The sequence below is a fragment of the Lithobates pipiens genome, unplaced genomic scaffold (genome assembly GCF_037356315.1).
Source record: "Lithobates pipiens isolate NorthernLeopardFrog02 unplaced genomic scaffold, aLitPip1_a1.2 Scaffold_8, whole genome shotgun sequence".
Classification (NCBI taxonomy): domain Eukaryota; kingdom Metazoa; phylum Chordata; class Amphibia; order Anura; family Ranidae; genus Lithobates; species Lithobates pipiens.
The window spans coordinates 590,136,914-590,155,973 of NW_027507903.1; the positions used below are offsets into that span (position 1 = coordinate 590,136,914).

Below are 19,060 nucleotides of genomic sequence, written 5' to 3' on the forward strand. Positions count from 1 at the left end.
GAGAAGGGTGTTGTATTGTATTTGAGCAGAGGAGAAGAGATATTGTCATTGTGTGTGTTAAAAGATTCAATAAACAAAGACTATTTAAACTACGAATCGTTATCACCAATATATATACTGTACATACATATATATCGAATTTCAATGAATACAAACGAAATGATAGCGCATATAACAAATGAATTCAACACGATTTGAGATTCAGTATAACGAATATCAACACTCTATGAATAATAATGAATTATCTTAAAACGTATTGACGTAACATAACGAATATAACAGAACGAAATTATGTATTTTACGAATGACAACAGAAACTAAACTAAATTTTCCGTTGTGCATGCAAGTCTAATAACCAATCAGCTTCTAACTGATTTAGATTGATTTAGCTTTGACAATAAAACCTAGAAGTTGGGGGGCATGGCCGGCCAGCGCGGAAGATGGATGCTTAATCACAGAGCTCCATCGTGAGGGGAAATAACGGAAGGAATTGGATCCGAACGGGACCGTGATTCCATCCAAAAACATTACCCGATAGCGAACGAACATCCCATGTAACGATGTCACGTAAAAGAATGGGAGAATACCGACCGAAAAAGCTTACAACACTAATGTATGCTCCCGGAGAACAGGTCAGTGAAATCCAAAATGGCGCAGACGGCATTTCAGCACCTCAGGGAAACTACACCACTCTCCCCTCAGAACAACAGGAGAAAATAATTAAAGGAGAAACACCTAAATCCCCTTCTCAAGATGCCAGTGCTGACTCTTTGCTAAACAGCCCCGCCAGAGCAAAAATGAGGATAGATACATTAATAGTACAGCCTCATTCACAAGTACTACAGACCCAGGCTTCTAATTCTCCACAAACTAATCAGGCCTTACAATCTCCTATAGAATCATTTCCCACATCAGGGCAACCAGTTATTGACACTACATTAAAGGAAAATATCGCTACACTCCTCATTAGTGTCAGATCTGTCAAACCTATTACATAAATTAAATGCTGATGTGAGCTCATTAGATAACAGAGTCTCCATTATAGAAAGGTGAATGACTGAATGTTCACACACAGTGAATGATCTCATTGACGCCCATGATGACGTGAAAGATGAACAGGATTGGGTCCATACCAAGCTGACCGATTTGGAAGACCGTTTCAGACGCAACAATGTCAAATTAAGGGGTGTCCCTGAAAGTGTTAATACGTCAGATTTGACCAAATACGCAAAGGACCTGATTCGCACAATTTTACCAGACATTACTCCAAGAGATTTGACTATTGATAGAATACACAGAATTGCAAAACCACAACATTTGGCAGCTTCAGTACCGAGAGATGTACTCATGAGGATCAATTTTTTCCATGTCAAAGAAAAAATGATGTATGAAGCTAGATCCAAAGGCCCACTACCATGCCCATTCAAGGGTGTACAAATATTCCCTGATCTTTCCAAACATACACTACAACTGAAAAGAGACTTAAATCCAATAACTAAGAGTATGCACAATCATAAAATACTATATAAATGGCGATACCCAGCCACATTGATCATTACTAGAAATGGATCGACACATGTCGTTAATGATCTACAAAAGGGGATCAAGCTTCTGAATGATTGGAGGATAATTCTAGATCTTCCCAAAACAATTGATCCATCTTTACCAAAACGTATACCTCTGCTATACCAACACAATCAGGAATCCCGGAATCAACAATGGAAATATCTGGCTCTTAATTGATTCATCTACAACGTATATAACATCCCCTAATGGAAATTTGTTCTGTCTTCCGTTCCACTGGTATTAACTGTTCCCTCCAACAGCAGTTTAGCTGTTACAGCTTCTATCTGTGTTAATTACAAACCGCCAAATTTTGTTGTATTTGTGACTGATAAGTTTACGACTCGTTGTCTTTGTTTCTTTTTTTGATTGTTTCAGTACAGTTCTCATTTCAGGTTTAATAACAACAGATACGCATCCAAATACCAGTCAAATTAACTCGTTACAACGCTGAATCTTGATCATTCTTTCTACGATCCACCTACTACATACTAACTGTAAGTGTTATCCTATTTCATTTATTAATCTTAATTCATTCCAACTACTATGCCATTTAAAATATTATCCTTAAATGTCAGAGGACTTAATCATCTGGTTAAGAGACAATCCCTTTGGCATTCAGCAAAAAAAATTTTCAGCGGACTAATACGGCGTACTAAGTCCGCCGTACTATCCGCCCTACTTTTGAAATGAACGGACTCGCCCACACACGCGGAGGAAAGTCCGCTAATTTCGAATGCGTCTCTAGGTAGGCGGGGCCCGCGAAGGAGACGTCGCTGGCCACCGCCTGTAAAAGAGCTATAAGAAGGCGCGGTGGCCCGGCAGAAGAACCGAAGAGGGGGACAAGACCCCCGAAGTTGGTAGAAGAGGCCGGCGGCGAGGAAGAAAGCCGGGCTCCCTCCACTAGTAAAAGAGCTACAAGAAGATAACGGAGGAGTCTGGCAAGAATACCCCCGAAGACAGAAGACCCCCGGAGCTGTGCAATAAACTATTTTATCTTGTGTGTTGTGTTTTTTTTGTACTTTATTTTACAGGTGAATGGTTAGGGGTACATTGTACCCCATACTCATTCACATAGGGTGGGAGGCCGGTATCCGGGGGGCCCCCTTATTAAAGGGGGCTCATGGATTCCGATAAGCCCCCCACCCGCAGACCCCGACAACCAACGGCTAAGGTTGTCGGGAAGAGGCCCTTGTCCTCATCAACATGGGGACAAGGTGCTTTGGGGTGGGGGGGACGCAGGGCCCCCCTTCCCCAAGGCACCCCCCCATGTTGAGGGCACGCGGCCTGGTGTGGCTCGGAATGGGGGGGGGGGGCGCTCGCTCGTCCCCCCCTTTCCTGGCCGGCCGGGTAGCGTGCTCGGACAAGGGTCTGATGTTTACCTAGGGGGACCCCCACGCCGATTTTTTTCGGCGTTGGGGTTCCCCTTTAAGTCCATACCAGGTGGCGGGGCCAGCGACGTCTCCTTCGTGGGCCCCGCCTACCTGGAGACCCGCTCGAAATGAGCGGACTTTTCTCCGGGCGGGAAAAGTCCGTTCATTTCAAAAGTACGGCGGACTAGCACACACACTGCCGGATTGTCCGCCGAAATGCGAGTGTGGCGGGAAGATTGGAGTGCAAAACTACTTTCTAAGTCCGTCGTACTTTCGGGTCAAAAAAGTATGCCGGAGGCTACACACGGTGGGATTGTCCGGCGGACTTGAGTTTGCCGGACTTTTCCTCCCGATTGTTTGATCGTGTGTACGCGGCATAACTCACATCAAGCAACTTTATTAAGAAAATCTTCACCAAAGTCAACAAGATAAAACAAGGTCTTCTCCTTGTATGTGGAGATTTCAACCTAGTGGTGGCTATCCATATGGACACTACTTCAGCAGCAAAAAGGAATCCATGTCCTTTGGGTCAAATACTGAATTCATTCGATCCTTACAATGTCTGGAGATGTTATCACGGAACAGAGAAGGACTACACGTACTTTTCCCCCCACCATAAGTCTTATTCCAGAATCGATATGTTTCTTACAGATAAATGGTTATTACAAAATGTTAGTTCATCTGCTATCCACGCCATGACATGGTCTGACCACAATCCAATTTCCATTACCATTGATGATACTTCCCCCAAGCAGAATTCCTTTTTATGGCGAGCCAATAATTACATATTACAACATCCAGTATATTCTAAAGAAATTGCTAATCACCTGACAGAATATTTTGAACTAAATGTTGATTCAGTGTCAGATCCTGCCGTGGTGTGGAATGCACATAAAGTAGTTATTAGAGGTATTATTATGAAACTTAGTTCAGTTTACAAAAAGAAAAGAACACAACAAATTGATCCCCTTACCTCCCAAATTGCTAAATTAGAGTCTGAGCATAAAGCTTCATCACAACCTAATACTCTAGCTCAACTAATGCAACTTAGACAGGAACTTAGAGCTCTCCTTTTGTACAAATATGAATACATGCAACGTAAATTTAAAGCTACATCATATTCCACATCTAACAAAGCTGGTAAAAAAATTAGCTGAGCGACTTAAAGGTATACAAACTAAATCTAAAATCCATTATCTCTTCCACCCACACTCAAAAGATAAATTATCTAATCCACAAGATATAGCGAATGCTTTTAATGACTATTATAGTGATCTTTATAATCTTCATACAGATGCTTCCACCCACCAACCGTCCCCGGAGGAAATTGATATGTTTCTTAACCAGATTAACCTACCTACCCTAACTGAATCCCAATTAACTTACTTAAACGCACCATTCTCTACCACAGAAATTCTTGCAACTATTGCATCATTACCAAGTAATAAAGCTCCGGGTCCCGATGGTCTTTCGGGGGAATATTTTAAACAATTCTCCACATATCTGACTCCCCATCTAACGAAATTCTTTAATACAGCTGCATCGTCTTCTAATTTCCCTGCAGAATCATTATCAGTGTAACGATATCACGTCCGGGAAAGGAGATGTTGTAACTAGTTGCCATGTTGTGTGGAACACAGCCAACATTACAGAACAATCTTAACTTCCCCCTCCCTTGTCTTAGGAATCCAAAGCTTTTACATTTTCAAAAGGAAAGAAAGGTTATCTCAGCAGAGGAAGCAGAACCAGGCTAGGTCAATAAACAAGGCTCATGTTGCCTGGAAAGATATTCAGGCCTGTCGTAAAACTGTCACCCTCTCCATTCAGAGAACCAACAGATACCCGTCGTAAATACCTCAAACCACATAGAGTGCAGACAGATTAGTATAGTTTTGAAACTTCAACATTTTTTAACTTCCAAAGTAATCATAGCACAGCCATAAAATGGACATATTTAGTTTCCTCAGATATTTTCTAACATTTCAAGTCCAGAAAACCCTATGTCAGGTCATATGGGAAGCCACTGGGACCCCTTACTCCTCCTAGGTAACCCTGAAATGGGAAACCTATCATGTGTGTACTCGTTTTGAAGCAAATATCATGCTGATCACTAAAATGGATATCTGCAGTCTATAAACAGTAGAGAGGCAGAGATATGAATATGTATCACAAACTGTACCTGGGACAGGGTCATAAGTGTAGACACCTCCCAGCAACCAACCCCTAAACAAGATGACCAGACGATTGGTTACTGGTCGCTGTCAACACCCCCTTTGATTTGATAGAAAAGAGGAGAGGCCAAGGCAATGGGCAGTTCTCCTTTTACCATCCAAGCAAGAACATCTGCCAAGTTTGAGAACCGATTAACTTTGCTCATCGATTGAACTCTGATCAACCCTCGGACATTAATTGCAAGTATTCTTCCTTCCCAATTCTACCTTATTTCTTTGTGGCTGTATATTGTCTTTATTTTTTTAAACATCCTTTTTCTGTAAATGTTTTATTCGCACCAACCTTGACCTTTTCATAATAAACCCTTATGTTGAAAAGTGTTAACCTTGTCTTTAAAGCTCTTGATGCAATCTATAAACGAACCTGTCTCTTAAAAGGGCGCTACTGTGGTAGAGTAAGGCACTGAACAGACCTGTCTGTGGTGGAAGTGTGTGTTGCAGGCGCTTATTTTAAACTTAGAATTGGTATTGCTAAAATTACGAGTCCTCCCGGCTCTGTCTTTTAAACGGGGGTGGTGGCAGTTAAAGGGTTAATTGTGTAATTAGCCGAGTGACAATCGCTCTCAGGCTGCCCGCACCTAGATTGTGGTCCTGCAAGCTGGAAAATCTTTGTGCTGGGTGCAGCTGAGTGTGGCATTGTTACATAAGTGACAGCGTGGTGTGAGGTTGGCCGGTCCTTTGTCACCAGTTAGCGAGGAGGGCGGGGATCTGACACCCGCGTTTGTCACATATTGGCTGGCAGCGTAGCGGGATAGTTTTCCTTCCTATCTCTGCTTTCTGTTCTATCTTTTCTGCTTGCAACATGTCTGGGTTATCAGCATATAAAAAGATGAGCAAAAATGAACTGACTGCTGAATGCACAGAAAGAGGAATTGATGTCGGTGGCAAAAACCGTGATGGCTTGATACATGCCCTACAGGAGTTTGATATCCGTGCAGACCAGAACCTGGGGGAAACTGGGCCAGAAAGGGTTTCCGCTACTCCAGAGCCCAGTGGTTCAGAGGCGGCCTCACCAGATGGGCAAGCAGAGACTGACACTGGACTACCACGGATTGTTACCTCCAAGCCACCGCCAGAGCAGGCCAGCATCAGATTGCCTGGAACCAGAATAGACTGTCCTCAAATGCAGGAAACACTACAACACCTCAGGGAGACGGATCCTGTGGTGTACCTGCAGTTTCTCGAGCGCCAAGCTGAAAGAGAGGCTGCAGAATGCAGGGCTGGGCAAGAGGAACGGCAGGCTGAGAGGGAGGCTGATTGTCAGCACGAACTGAAGATGGCTAAGCACCAGCAGCAACGACAGGCTCAAAACCTCGGATCCCTAGAGCACAGGGATGCCTCTCTGCCAGTGACCCCGGCAGCCAAATTTACAGTTATGGAAAAGGACAGCGACATTGACGTGTATCTACTGTCATTTGAAAACACTTGCTGTCAGTACCATCTGCCCCCAGCAGAATGGGCCCGGTGCCTGATGCCAGGGCTACGAGGCAAAGCCCTGGATGCTTATGTCGAACTGTCAGAAGAGCAAGGCGGTGATTATGAGGCCCTAAAGGCTGCAATCATCCAAAAGTTCCAGCTAACCCTGGAAGTATACCGGAAGCGTGTTAGATCCTTGCAAAAGGGGCCTGGGGACTCATACCTGGATGTGGTAAGTCGCTTACGCACCACATCCCAGCAGTGGACTAAAGGCTTGAAAGCCAATTCTTTTGAGTCCTTGGAAGATCTTATGATTGAAGATCAACTTTTGCACATCTGTCCTACAGACGTCAGACAGTTTGTGTTGGAGCGAAAGCCAACCTCTGCCAAAGCAGCAGCAGAACTGGCAGATACCTATATCCACTCTCGGGTATCTGTCCATCGCAAGGCTCCTCTGAATGGCTGGAAAGGAGGGAAATCCCACATGGAAACCCCTCCTCTGCCTACCAACCAAGTTCCTCAGCGACCGAAACCTGCAGCTCCTGGAGCCAAAAGCCTTTGTGACTGACAACCGCAAATGCTATAACTGTGGGAAAGGCGAACATCTCCGGACACAGTGCCCTGAGCAGAAGAAGATGACAACCCCTGGCCATCCAGCCAGCAACCCTTCTGCTGTGCTGCTCATCAGTGGGAAACCTCCAGGAACCAATGCCAACTTGCAGCCAGTCATTGCAGGCCACTGAACTGTAACAGGCTTTCGTGACACCGGAGCTGAAGCCACTTTGGTCAGACCAGCGGTGATAGAAGAAATAGACATCATCCCAGAGAAGTACCTTACCCTGACCGGAGTTGGGGAACCTGTTCCCATGTACCCCGAGCCTATGTTTTCATGGATTGGGGTGCCAGAAGTGGGATGAGAGAGGTGGGTGTCTCGGAGGAGATCCCCACTGCTGTGTTGTTGGGTTCTGATTTAGGTACCCTTGTTTCTTACTATGCCCCTGCTAAGAGCACCCAGGATGCTCCCACGGAACTCTCTGGACCTACCTAAGGTACTGGTTACAGATGTTGGGGTAATATCTGAGCAACCTGTGGATGGACAGAGGAAGGGGGAGGATGGAGTTGAAGTGCAAGGTCCTCCTTCTTCAGAGACAGGAGAGGAGGCCCCCTTGCTAGTGAAGGTAACTGATGTATGTTCCAATGATGCTGAACTGATAAAGGTTAAATGTGATGATGATGATGATGATGATGATGATGCATTGCCAGTATTGGTGGTCACTCGCAGTGCTGCAAAGGCAGCCGAGGTGCAGGCACTGATCGCAGAACAGCAGGAGGAGGTCTCTGGGCCCTCTCCCTGTTCTGACCCAGTGGACTCCACCTCTGTTGAGCCTCAGCAGCCGTCCTTGTTTGCCACAGGACTGCTAGCTGGGAGTTGTTGTTCCGCCTTTGAAACAGCACTGCAGACAGACCAAACACTAGCACAGCCCAGAAGTTTAGCTGATCGTCCCCCTGCAGAGAATGACAAACAAAAGGTCTACTGGGACAAAGGGAAACTGTATAGAGAAAGTTTGCCTGCAGAGGGGAATGAGGCTGACATAGGAAGCAGACAGCTGGTGGTACCCAGTCAATTTAGGGGACAGCTACCAAACGTGGCCCATGAGATTCCCCTCGCAGGGCACTTGGGGATCACTAAGACCCAAGGGCGGTTGGTACATAACTTTTATTGGCCCAAGATGCTTGCTGACATAGCTGACTACTGTCGGTCCTGTGTTACCTGCCAGCAAGTTGGCAAGGTAGGGGATGTCCACAGGGCTCCACTAAAACCTTTGCCTGTGATTGACGAACCTTTTAAGAGGGTGGCAGTGGATATCGTTGGGCCTTTGGCCATCCCTAGCAGTTCAGGCAAACGTTATATCCTTACAGTTGTCGACTATGCCACGTGTTATCCAGAGGCGGTGGCTCTCTCCTGCCTCCGGACAGACAAGGTCGCTGATGCTCTGCTGGGAATCTTCACAAGAGTGGAATTCCCAGCCGAGCTCATTAGCGATCAAGGCCCTCAGTTTGTGTCTGACTTGATGCAAGCTCTCTGTCAGAAAATACAGATGACGCATATCATGGTCAGTCCTTATCACCCACAAACAAACGGCTTGTGCGAGCGCTTCAATAGCACCTTGAAACGAATGTTGCAAACCTTTGTGCACTCCCAGGGCAAGGACTGGGAACGATATCTGCCTCATCTGCTGTTTGCTTACAGAGAGGTGCCTCAGGAGTCCACAGGCTTTTCGCCATTTGAACTTCTGTATGGAAGGAGGGTAAGAGGGCCCCTGGACCTAATCAGTGAGACCTGGGAGGGCAAGATCCACTTTTAGACCTGCTAGCTGACACCAGGGAGGTAGACTCAGAACTCCTGATAAACTCCAATCTTACCCCCACCCAGGTACCCAGGTACCTGGACTGAAGCAAGTGCTGGCAGTGCATGGTAGCAGGTTTACGGGAAAACCTGGGAGAACGCATCTCGCTGTCCACCAGTTGGACACTGGGGCACACCCTCCCATTAAACAGCCGGACTATCGCGTCTCCCTGGAGGTGCTGGCTGACATGAAAAGGGAGGTGGAGGAAATGCTACAGCTGGGGGTGATTTAGAAGTCCCACAGTACCTGGACATCCCCAGTAGTCTTGGTCCCCAAAAAGGACCAGACGACCAGGTTCTGTGTGGACTACCGGAAACAAAATGGAATCACCACTGCAGATGCCTACCCCATACCCCGGATTTATGAGTTGTTAGATAGGCTGGCGGCTGCCCACTATATCACAATCATGGATCTGAGCAGGGGGTACTGGCAAATTCCTCTGGCCCCTGAGGCTCGAGAAAAGTCGGCTTTTATCACCTCATTCGGCTTGTTCAAATTTACCATCATGTCGTTTGGGATGAAGAACGCCCCAGCTACCTTCCAGAGAGTCATGAATGACTTACTGGAGGGGCTGGAAACCTTTGCAGTAGCCTACCTGGATGACATCGCCGTGTTCAGCCCTACCTGGGAAGAACACCTGGTGCACCTGTCACAGGTCCTGGACCAACTGACAGCTGCCAATCTGACCGTCAAACCCAGTAAGTGTCAGACTGGCATGACTGATGTGCAGTACTTGGGACACCGGGTAGGAGGAGGCACCCTGAAACCCGAGACAGGGAAGGTTTATGCCATCCTGGCATGGCCTACCCCCCAAACAAATAAGCAGGTTATGTCTTTCTTGGGGACCGCTGGCTACTATAGGAAGCTTGTATGTAACTATAGTAGCCTGGCCAAACCTCTGACTGACCTAACCAAAAAGAAACTGCCCACGGTGGTGTCTTGGACACCAGAATGTGAGCAGGCATTTCAGGCCTTGAAGGAGGCGCTGGTCTGCGCCCCTTTGCTACAGGCTCCAGACTTCACCCACCATTTCCTAGTGCAGACGGATGCCTCTGCCTAAGGATTGGGTGCAGTCCTGAGCCAGGTGGATGATGCCAGAGAGGAGCATCCCATCCTCTACCTGAGCCGGAAGCTGCTTTCCAGGGAAGTAGCATATGCCATGATCGAAAAGGAGTGTCTTGCGATCGTGTGGGCTCTCCAGAAGTTACAAACGTACCTTTATGGACGGCACTTCACTGTGATCCCAGATCACAATCGCTTGAGCTGGCTAAATCGGGTTGCTGGGGAGAATGGCAAACTACTTCGGTGGAGCTTAATTCTACAGGAATACGATTTCACCATCCAGCATAAGAAAGGCAGCACCCATGGCAATGCTGATGGGCTGTCACGACAAGCCGAGCCCGCAAGAGTCGGTTGCGTCAGGAGGAAAATTGTAGTTCCCTCCCATGCAACCACCTAAGGAGGGAGCTGTAATGATATCACGTCCTAGACAGGAGATGTTGTAACTAGTTGCCATGTTGTGTGGAACGCACCCAACATTATAGAACAAACTTAACTTCCCCCTTCCTTGTCTTATGAACCCAAAGCTTTTACATTTTCAAAAGGAAAGAAAGGTTATTTCAGCAGAGGAAGCAGAACCAGGCTAGGTCAATAAACAAGGCTCATGTTGCCTGGCAAGATATTCAGGCCTGTCGTAAAAATGTCACCCTCTCCATTCAGAGAACCAACAGATACTCGTCGTAAATACCTCAAATCACATAGAGTGCAGACAGATTAGTATAGTTTTGAAACTTCAACATTTTTTATAACTTCCAAAGTAATCATAGCACAGCCATAAAATGGACAAATTTAGTTTCCTCAGATAATTTCTAACGTTTCAAGTCCAGACACCCCTATGTCAGGTCATGTGGGAAGCCACTGGGACCCCTTACTCCTCCTAGGTAACCCTGAAATGGGAAACCTGTCATGTGTGTACTTGTTTTGAAGCAAATATCATGCTGATCACTAAACTGGATATCTGCAGTCTATAAACAGTGGAGAGGCAGAGATATGAATATGTATCACAAACTGTGCCTGGGACAGGGTCATGAGTGTAGACACCTCCCAGCAACCAACCCCTAAACAAGATGACTAGACGATTGGTCACTGGTCGCTGTCAACACCCCCTTTTATTTGACAGAAAAGAGGAGAGGCCAAGGCAATGGGCAGTTCTCCTTTTACCATCCAAGCAAGAACATCTGCCAAGTTTGAGAACCGATTACCTTTGCTCATCGATCGAACTCTGATCAACCTTCGGACATTAATTGCAAGTATTCTTCCTTCCCAATTCTACCTTATTTCTTTGTGGCTGTATATTGTCTTTATTTTTTGAAACATCCTTTTTCTGAAAATGTTTTATTCGCACCAACCTTGACCTTTTCATAATAAACCCTTATGTTGAAAAGTGTTAAACTTGTCTTTAAAGCTCTTGATGCAAACTATAAACAAACCTGTCTCTTAAAAGGGCGCTACTGTGGTAGAGTAAGGCACTGAGCAGACCTGTCTGTGGTGGCAGTGCGTGTTGCAGGCGCTTATTCTAAACTTATAATTGGTATTTCTAAAATTACGAGTCCCCCCGGCTCTGTCTTTTAAACAGGGGTGGTGGCAGTTAAAGGGTTAATTGTGTAATTAGCCCAGTGACAAACGCTCTCAGGCTGCCCGCACCTAGATTGTGGTCCTGCAAGCTTGAAAATCTTTGTGCTGGGTGCAGCTGAGTGTGGCATTGTTACGTAAGTGACAGCGTCGTGTGAGGTTGGCCGATCCTTTGTCGCCAGTTAGCGAGGAGGGCGGGGATCTGACACCCGTGTTCGTTACAATCAGCACTCATTGTTACACTACCGAAACCTGTGAAAGATCCAACCTCACCCCAAAATTTCAGACCAATTTCCCTACTTAACCTTGATCTAAAAATGTATGCTAAAACTATAGCTAGACGCCTAGTTTCCATTATGCCTGATCTGATACATAAAGATTAATCTGGTTTCATTAAAGGCAGACAGGCTCCTGATGCAACACGAAGAATGATAGATCTAATTCATTGTGTGGAGTCTAGTGGAACGCCTTCTCTGCTTCTCTCTTTGGATGCAGAGAAGGCGTTCGATCGGGTACATTGGACATATCTACAAAAGGTCCTTTTAAAACTTGGATTTAAGGATTACATATATAATGCTATCATGGCATTATATACTCACCCATCGGCTCAAGTTTTTTCCGCCAATATGCTTTCCCAACCATTCCACATATCAAATGGTACACGCCAAGGTTGCCCGCTATCACCTTTAATCTTTAATTTGGCCATGGAACCCTTGGCTGAACATATACATAAAAACTATAAGATTACAGGAATAACCTTGGGTTCCACCTCTCATAAAATTAGTCTTTTTGCGGATGATATAATTCTTATATTAACAAACCCTACCTCATCACTGGCCGCAGCTTGCGAAACATTGGACTGGTTCAGTCAGGTATCCCTATACAAACTAAATACAACAAAATCACATATATTGGATCTAAAATTGGATGCTACTACTAGAAACCTCCTACAAGCCCAATACCCCTTTACATGGTTTGAAGATAATATCTCTTATTTGGGTATACAACTCACAAGATCTACAAAACACCTTTTTAAGTCAAACTATAAACCCCTTTTGAATAAATTGTGTACAGAATCCCAGAAGATCACTAAATTAGAACTCTCGTGGACCGGAAGATTAGCAGCGTTCAAAATGATGCATTTGCCTCAAATCCTTTACCTATTTAGAACTTTACCTATCCCCATTCCTAAATACTTCTTCACATCCCTCCAAACTAAGAAATCACAAATTGGCGGGAGGGTCAGGATCTATTGATTTAGAAGATTACTATATAGCAGTAATAATTGATCAATCTAAAGAATGGTTCCAAATCCCCCCCAGGTAAACTCTGGAGTAACATTGAACATCCCGGATTGAAGGATTGGCTTCTAAGTACTCCACTGGGGACTAAACTGGCCAAAGATTTACCCCCTACTATGATTGCCACGACCAAAGCTTGGAAAATTTAAAACCAAGAAATACATTGTGAACCAAATATACCACAAATATCGATCCCTATCGAATCTTTACACCATTTATCACTTGACCTATCATTACAACATTGGTCTCAAAAAGGCATCAAATACATAAACCAACTTCTTATAGGTACACATATGCAATCCTTTTCTGTCTTACAAAAACAATTTAACTTACTACATTCAGACATCTCTACATATACCCTCATACAACAATGCCTCAATAAACTCAAACTTCCTTTATACAATATCTCGCCAACCATATGGGAGTTTCTTAACTCTTCCTCACCCCACAAAAAAGGAATATCCGTAATATAGAATATCTTACACCTCAAAAATATTTTCACTAAATCAACCTCTCATACACATTGGGAAAATGACTTACAAAAGTCCTTTACAGACCAACAATGGGAACAAGCATAAAAAAAGTGTTTACAAAACTACTAAAAGATCAGCATTATGGGAACTTACTCAAAAAATTACACTTAGATGGTATCTGACTCCATCAAGATTAACATCCTACAATTCAACTTTATCGGACTTATGCTGGAGATGTAACTCTGCTAAAGGTGACATATTTCATATTTTTTGGAGTTGCAATAAACTCCAAAATTTCTGGAAAAACTTTTTTCTTATATTAACAGACATAACTCAAATACAAATTCCTTTTTCACCTGGGTTAGCGCTATTGAACTTGTCTATAGAAGACCTACCCTACCCTTTTCGTCATGTAACGACACATGTCTTCCTGGCAGCCAGACTATTCATAACCAGATTATGGAAATCAGTAACACCTCCAACTGTTTATCAACTTCTGGATAACGTATCCTTACACTACAGCTATGAATTAATGATGGCCTCCAGTGCAGGTAATTTACCAAAAGAAAAACATAGGTGATCACCATGGGAAGGATGGTCAAAATCCACAGATTTTCTGAAATAATCTTAAACCATATCTCAATATACTTTTAATGTGTTTTCAAACTCTTGTTGCATTTTATTTGGATGTATTGTAGCTATAAATTACTAAAAATACTCAATTTTGGCGACATTACCCTCCCCCAAGACACAGCTGAGCACCCATTGGGGTGTCTAGGGGAGGCTAACATTTATATAATATCATATATACCAGCTAGTTTTGTACTTCTGTTTATGTACTGTATTATTGATCTCTTACTTAATGGAAGAACTGTACGCCTATAAGAATGTTAATATTTTTTTACCTGATATCTTCGGTTTACTCGTATTTGACATTTACTATATGATGTATATCTTATATGCATTATTTTTAAAATCAATAAAAATTGATTGATCCAAAAAAAAAAAACTAGAAGTTGATTGGTTACTATGCACAGCTATACTAGATTCTGTCTTAGTAAATTTCCCCCTATCTATTCTACAAAGGGTTAAAGATCCCAATGCTTGGATGGTACATTGTATGAACCTGAACAGATTATTTATTAGTGCACAACAATGAAAATACTGTGGTATAGATAACCTTTTTAAAAGTTTTTTCTTAAATTTGTTAATCAAGTCCACCCAAATCTTTTAATGCACCTAACACTACCCTCTCCCCAAACTGAAAGTGCTGCTGTCCAATCGTATCTTCATTTTTAATCCAGTAGAGGTGAGATACTGCAAATCTGGTGACGGATGGTTCAAATCTCGGCTGCTACAGCAGGGAACAGCTGTGATTTTAACCATGTATGGGCAAGCTGATTGTACCCAAGTTGTTTGATCGATCAACTTGGGTACAACCAGTATATATATGGTACAATTCAACACATTACATATATTTATTATTATTAAATTGTAACATTACTCTGTAGCAATATTTTTATACTGGAGATAATATTCACCATTTTCACTAGCAAGTAACCATGCCTGAGTGATACAATTTATATCCTAGATAGATCCTAGTTCAGCCTGTTTGTTCACAAATACAGCAACAAAAGACAATATACATTTTTAGTTTTTGTTTTATTCTACTTGTATCTCATTGGGAAATCTTTGAAAAATAAATTTTTACCTAACTTCAGCTCATTCAATATGCCAAATGAGAATTAACTTTATAAAGTAAACATTCTCTGCTTCTTTAGTAAAGTTAACCCCCTTGAGAGAGAAAATAAAAACCTAACAAACCTATGTAAACAAAAAAATAACAAAGACATCTACCAATGTTTAATACAATTTATATAAAACATTGCCAAATGCAACAGTGTTTTAAAAAGTTCATAATACATCCTAACCAAGATATAATTACCAATATAAAAACTACCAACATGTAACACAAATGTACAATTATCAAATATAAAGTTACCTGGAATAGTGTAGCATAGAGATGTCTCAGTGAAACCTTTTTCTTCTGAAAATCCAATGTACTGACTAAGCTTTGTCTCACCTTATATACATTTCATGATCATTTTCCAGCATGCAACAGCTTTTCATTTGCTAAAAGGATTTAATTAAACTAACAAAGGGCATGTGTCTAGTAATCATATTGGACAACTGCTTCCACTCAAATTCATTAACATTTTAATAATGGGGGTTGAATGTATCAGAATACATGTATCTACCTCTTATACCTTTATTTGGAATCCCTGACGTGGGAGATTTACTAATTCTGGTTCACACAGAATCTGGTGCTGCAGAGCATAGTAACCAATCAACTTCTAAATTCAGCTTGTTCAATTAAGCTTTGACAGTAAAATCTAGAAATTGATTGGTTACTATGCACAGCATCACCAGTCTTAGTAAATCGCCCCTTATCTGTTCAATCAAAGGGATCACACTGCTTGGATGGTACATTGTATGAATCTGAATAGGTTATTTATTAGTACAAAACAATGAAAATACTTTGGTACAAATAACCTTTTCAGTTGACACAGCTCTACTAATTTTCTGTAATACATTTTTGATTATATATTGCTGTCAAATTTCAAGTTTATATGTTGGTGTTAAGTCCTCTGTACTCCTTTACACAAGTTTTAGCAATGTGGAAATATACTGTGATTATTCCGGGGACTCCAGACTCACAATGGCTTCTATAAAGGCTATTACTACTTTTAATTTTTTTAAAGCTTAAAGCAATATTAAAGCCATACACAAAAATGTATTATATCACAGCTTAACAGTTCTTACATGTTGTGGCTGCATTAGTTATATATTTGTTCTTTATTTTCAATTGTTTCAGTATTGCTCATCCAGTGGAGTGGAGATACTGTAAATCCGGCCAAAGACAGTTTGAATCTCAGAAGGTTAAGCAGAAAACAGCTGAGACTCTAATCATATATGGGCAAGCTGATTGCACCCAAGTTGCTTGATCGATCAACTTGGGTTCGACCATAATTTTTTATTTTTAAATGGATTAATCACTGGGTTTTTTCCAGCAGGGATGGTTTTCTGTGCCCCATCTCCTGCCAGAAGAACACAATAGATCCATGGGAGAAATTCCCACATCAATTGAGGGAATTGAGTGATTTCCTTGCCTGCAACCCGTGGTTGCAGTAAAGAAATCGCACCATCTATTGGCGGCTTAAGACAGGACACGTGATGTTGGTCAAATCACAAGTTGAAACTAAAAGAAAATTGCCAAAATACATAACTACTGCAGTTAAGTGAAAATTATATTTGTAACATAAACATTCTCTACTTCTTTAGTAAAGTAGCCCCTGTGAGTGAGAAAATAAAAACCTCAAAATTAGATGTAAATATCAAAATAACAAAGACATCTACCAATGTTTAATACAATTTAGATTAAAAATTGCCACATACAACAGTGTTTTAAAAAGTCCATAATACCTCCTAACCAAGATACAATTATCAATATAAAAATACCAACATGTAACACAAATGTACAATTATCACATATAAAGTTACCTGGAATAGTGTAGCATAGAGACGTCTCAGTGAAACCTTTTTCTTCTGAAAATCCAATGTCCTGACTAAGCTTTGTCTCACCTTATATACATTTCTTAATCATTTTCTAGCATGCAACAGCTTTTGATTTGCTAAAAGGATTTAATTTAGCCATTGCTCATCCAGTGGAGTGGAGATACTGTAAATCTGGCCAAAGACCATTTGAATCTCAGAAGGTTAAGCAGAGAACACTTGAGACTCTAACCATATATGAGCAAGCTGATTTGCTTGATCGATCAACTTGGGTTCAACCATCCTTTTTTATTTTTAAATTGATTAATTACAGGTTTTTTTCCAGCAGGGATGGTTTCCTGTGCCCCCTCTCCTACCAAAAGAACACAATAGATCCATTGCGTGAATTGAGTGAATTCCTTTCCTGCAACCCGTGGTTGCAGTAAAGAAATCGCACCATCTATCAGTGGCTTAAGACAGGACATGTGAGGTTAGTCAAATCACAAGTTGAAACTAAAAGAAAATTGCCAAAATATATAGACTACTGCAGTTAAGTGAAAATTATCTTTGTAACGTAAACATTCTCTACTTCTTTAGTAAAGTAGCCCCTGTGAGTGAGAAAATAAAAACCTCAAAATTAGATGTAAATATCAAAATAACTAAGACATCTACCAATGTTTAATACAATTTGTATTAAAAATTGCCACATACAACAGTGTTTTAAAAAGTTCATAATACATCCTAACTGAGACACGATTTTCAATATAAGCAAGTACCAACAAGTACCATCAAATATAAAGTTACCTGGAATGGTGTTGTAAAGAGACGTCTCAGTGAAACCTTTTTCTTCTGAAAATCCAATGTACTGACTGAGCTTTGCCTGGCCTTATATACATTTCATGACCAATTCCTAGCATGCAGCAGCTTTTGATTTGCTAAAAGGGTTTCATTTTACCGAACAAAGGGCGTGTTTTTAGTAACCTTATTGAACAATTGCTTCCACTCAAAGTCATTAACATTTTAATAATGGAGAGGGACTATATCAGAATAAAGGTTACATTTAAAAAGCACAATTGACTAAATAGATACCAATGTTAAGTTCCCCCTTTATTTTAATGTCAGTGACAATTGTCAACAGATACTTTGTGGTCTTTTTTAAAGTTTTACCAGAAATTGTGTACCATTCCTTTATTTAAATGCATGAACTGGGTGCACAGTGCCCGCTGCTCAACCGTAAGTTATTATTTAAATCTGATGAATATAAGCAAATATCAAGAAGGAAAGCCCTGACTTCTTCAACACACAGGGTTCTTGTTTGGCCTTGCAAATAAATGCAGTGTGTCTGCAAAATGCATCAAGGATTTCCTTCTTGATCTCTGTGTATATACTCCATTGGATTTTTTGCATTAAACCTACAGGGAGCCAGGTTTCCTTCTTGATATCTGTATATATAGTCTATTGGATTTTTTGCATTAAACCTACAGGGAGCCAGGTTTTTTGGTGCATTGTATTATATTGTTTCTGTTTTTGTTATACTTTTTTATACCAATCCTGCCTAATACATGTTGCCTTAGCACTTTAGATATTTATATATATTTATTTTTTCAGTGGTATTTTATTTTTACTGGTTTGATATAGTTAGATGTACTAAAGTGCAGGAATGTAAATGTATATGTGAGAAAGGTCAACACCTAAATTCATTACCATATCAGCAGACTTTATGGGGCTGAAGTAATATCTATGCCAGGCCTTTCAAACACTCTTCGTTAATACTATCTCCACTTCAAAAGACATTCTATTTTGATATGCAGAAAATATGACCATCTGTTAAGGAGTGGACAATTCCCAAATCCCCTTGATTTAGCATAGCTTAGCCCCTCACTGTAAGGTGCGCCCCTCCTTGATTAGCTTGAGCTGGACTTTAGTGGTCACTGGAAAGCCCTCTCAATCGATTGGTTAGTCAGACAACCATAGGTGTTGATGGTTTATCATGAGTACAAAAGTCTTTATTTCCTGTTACCACTTTTATGTGCTTCAAACATTGCATAGAGGCAGAAGGAAGGCCTTTTGTCAGCCAATCAGGATTATACAAGACATTCAAGACATAATGGC

The 19,060-nt window shown here is 41.9% G+C and overlaps 1 protein-coding gene and 1 pseudogene across 1 annotated transcript in view; one reads left to right on the forward strand and one right to left on the reverse strand.

The window, feature by feature from the left end:
• The window catches only part of LOC143962289 (uncharacterized), a 259,324-nt pseudogene that overhangs the window by 74,880 nt on the left and 165,384 nt on the right, over positions 1 to 19,060 (forward strand).
• LOC143964366 (uncharacterized) overlaps positions 1 to 19,060 on the reverse strand; it is a 127,626-nt gene that overhangs the window by 67,531 nt on the left and 41,035 nt on the right. The window contains 1 exon segment of the mRNA XM_077474082.1: positions 17,904 to 17,985. Within this exon segment, the coding sequence (XP_077330208.1) occupies positions 17,904 to 17,985 (82 nt within the window).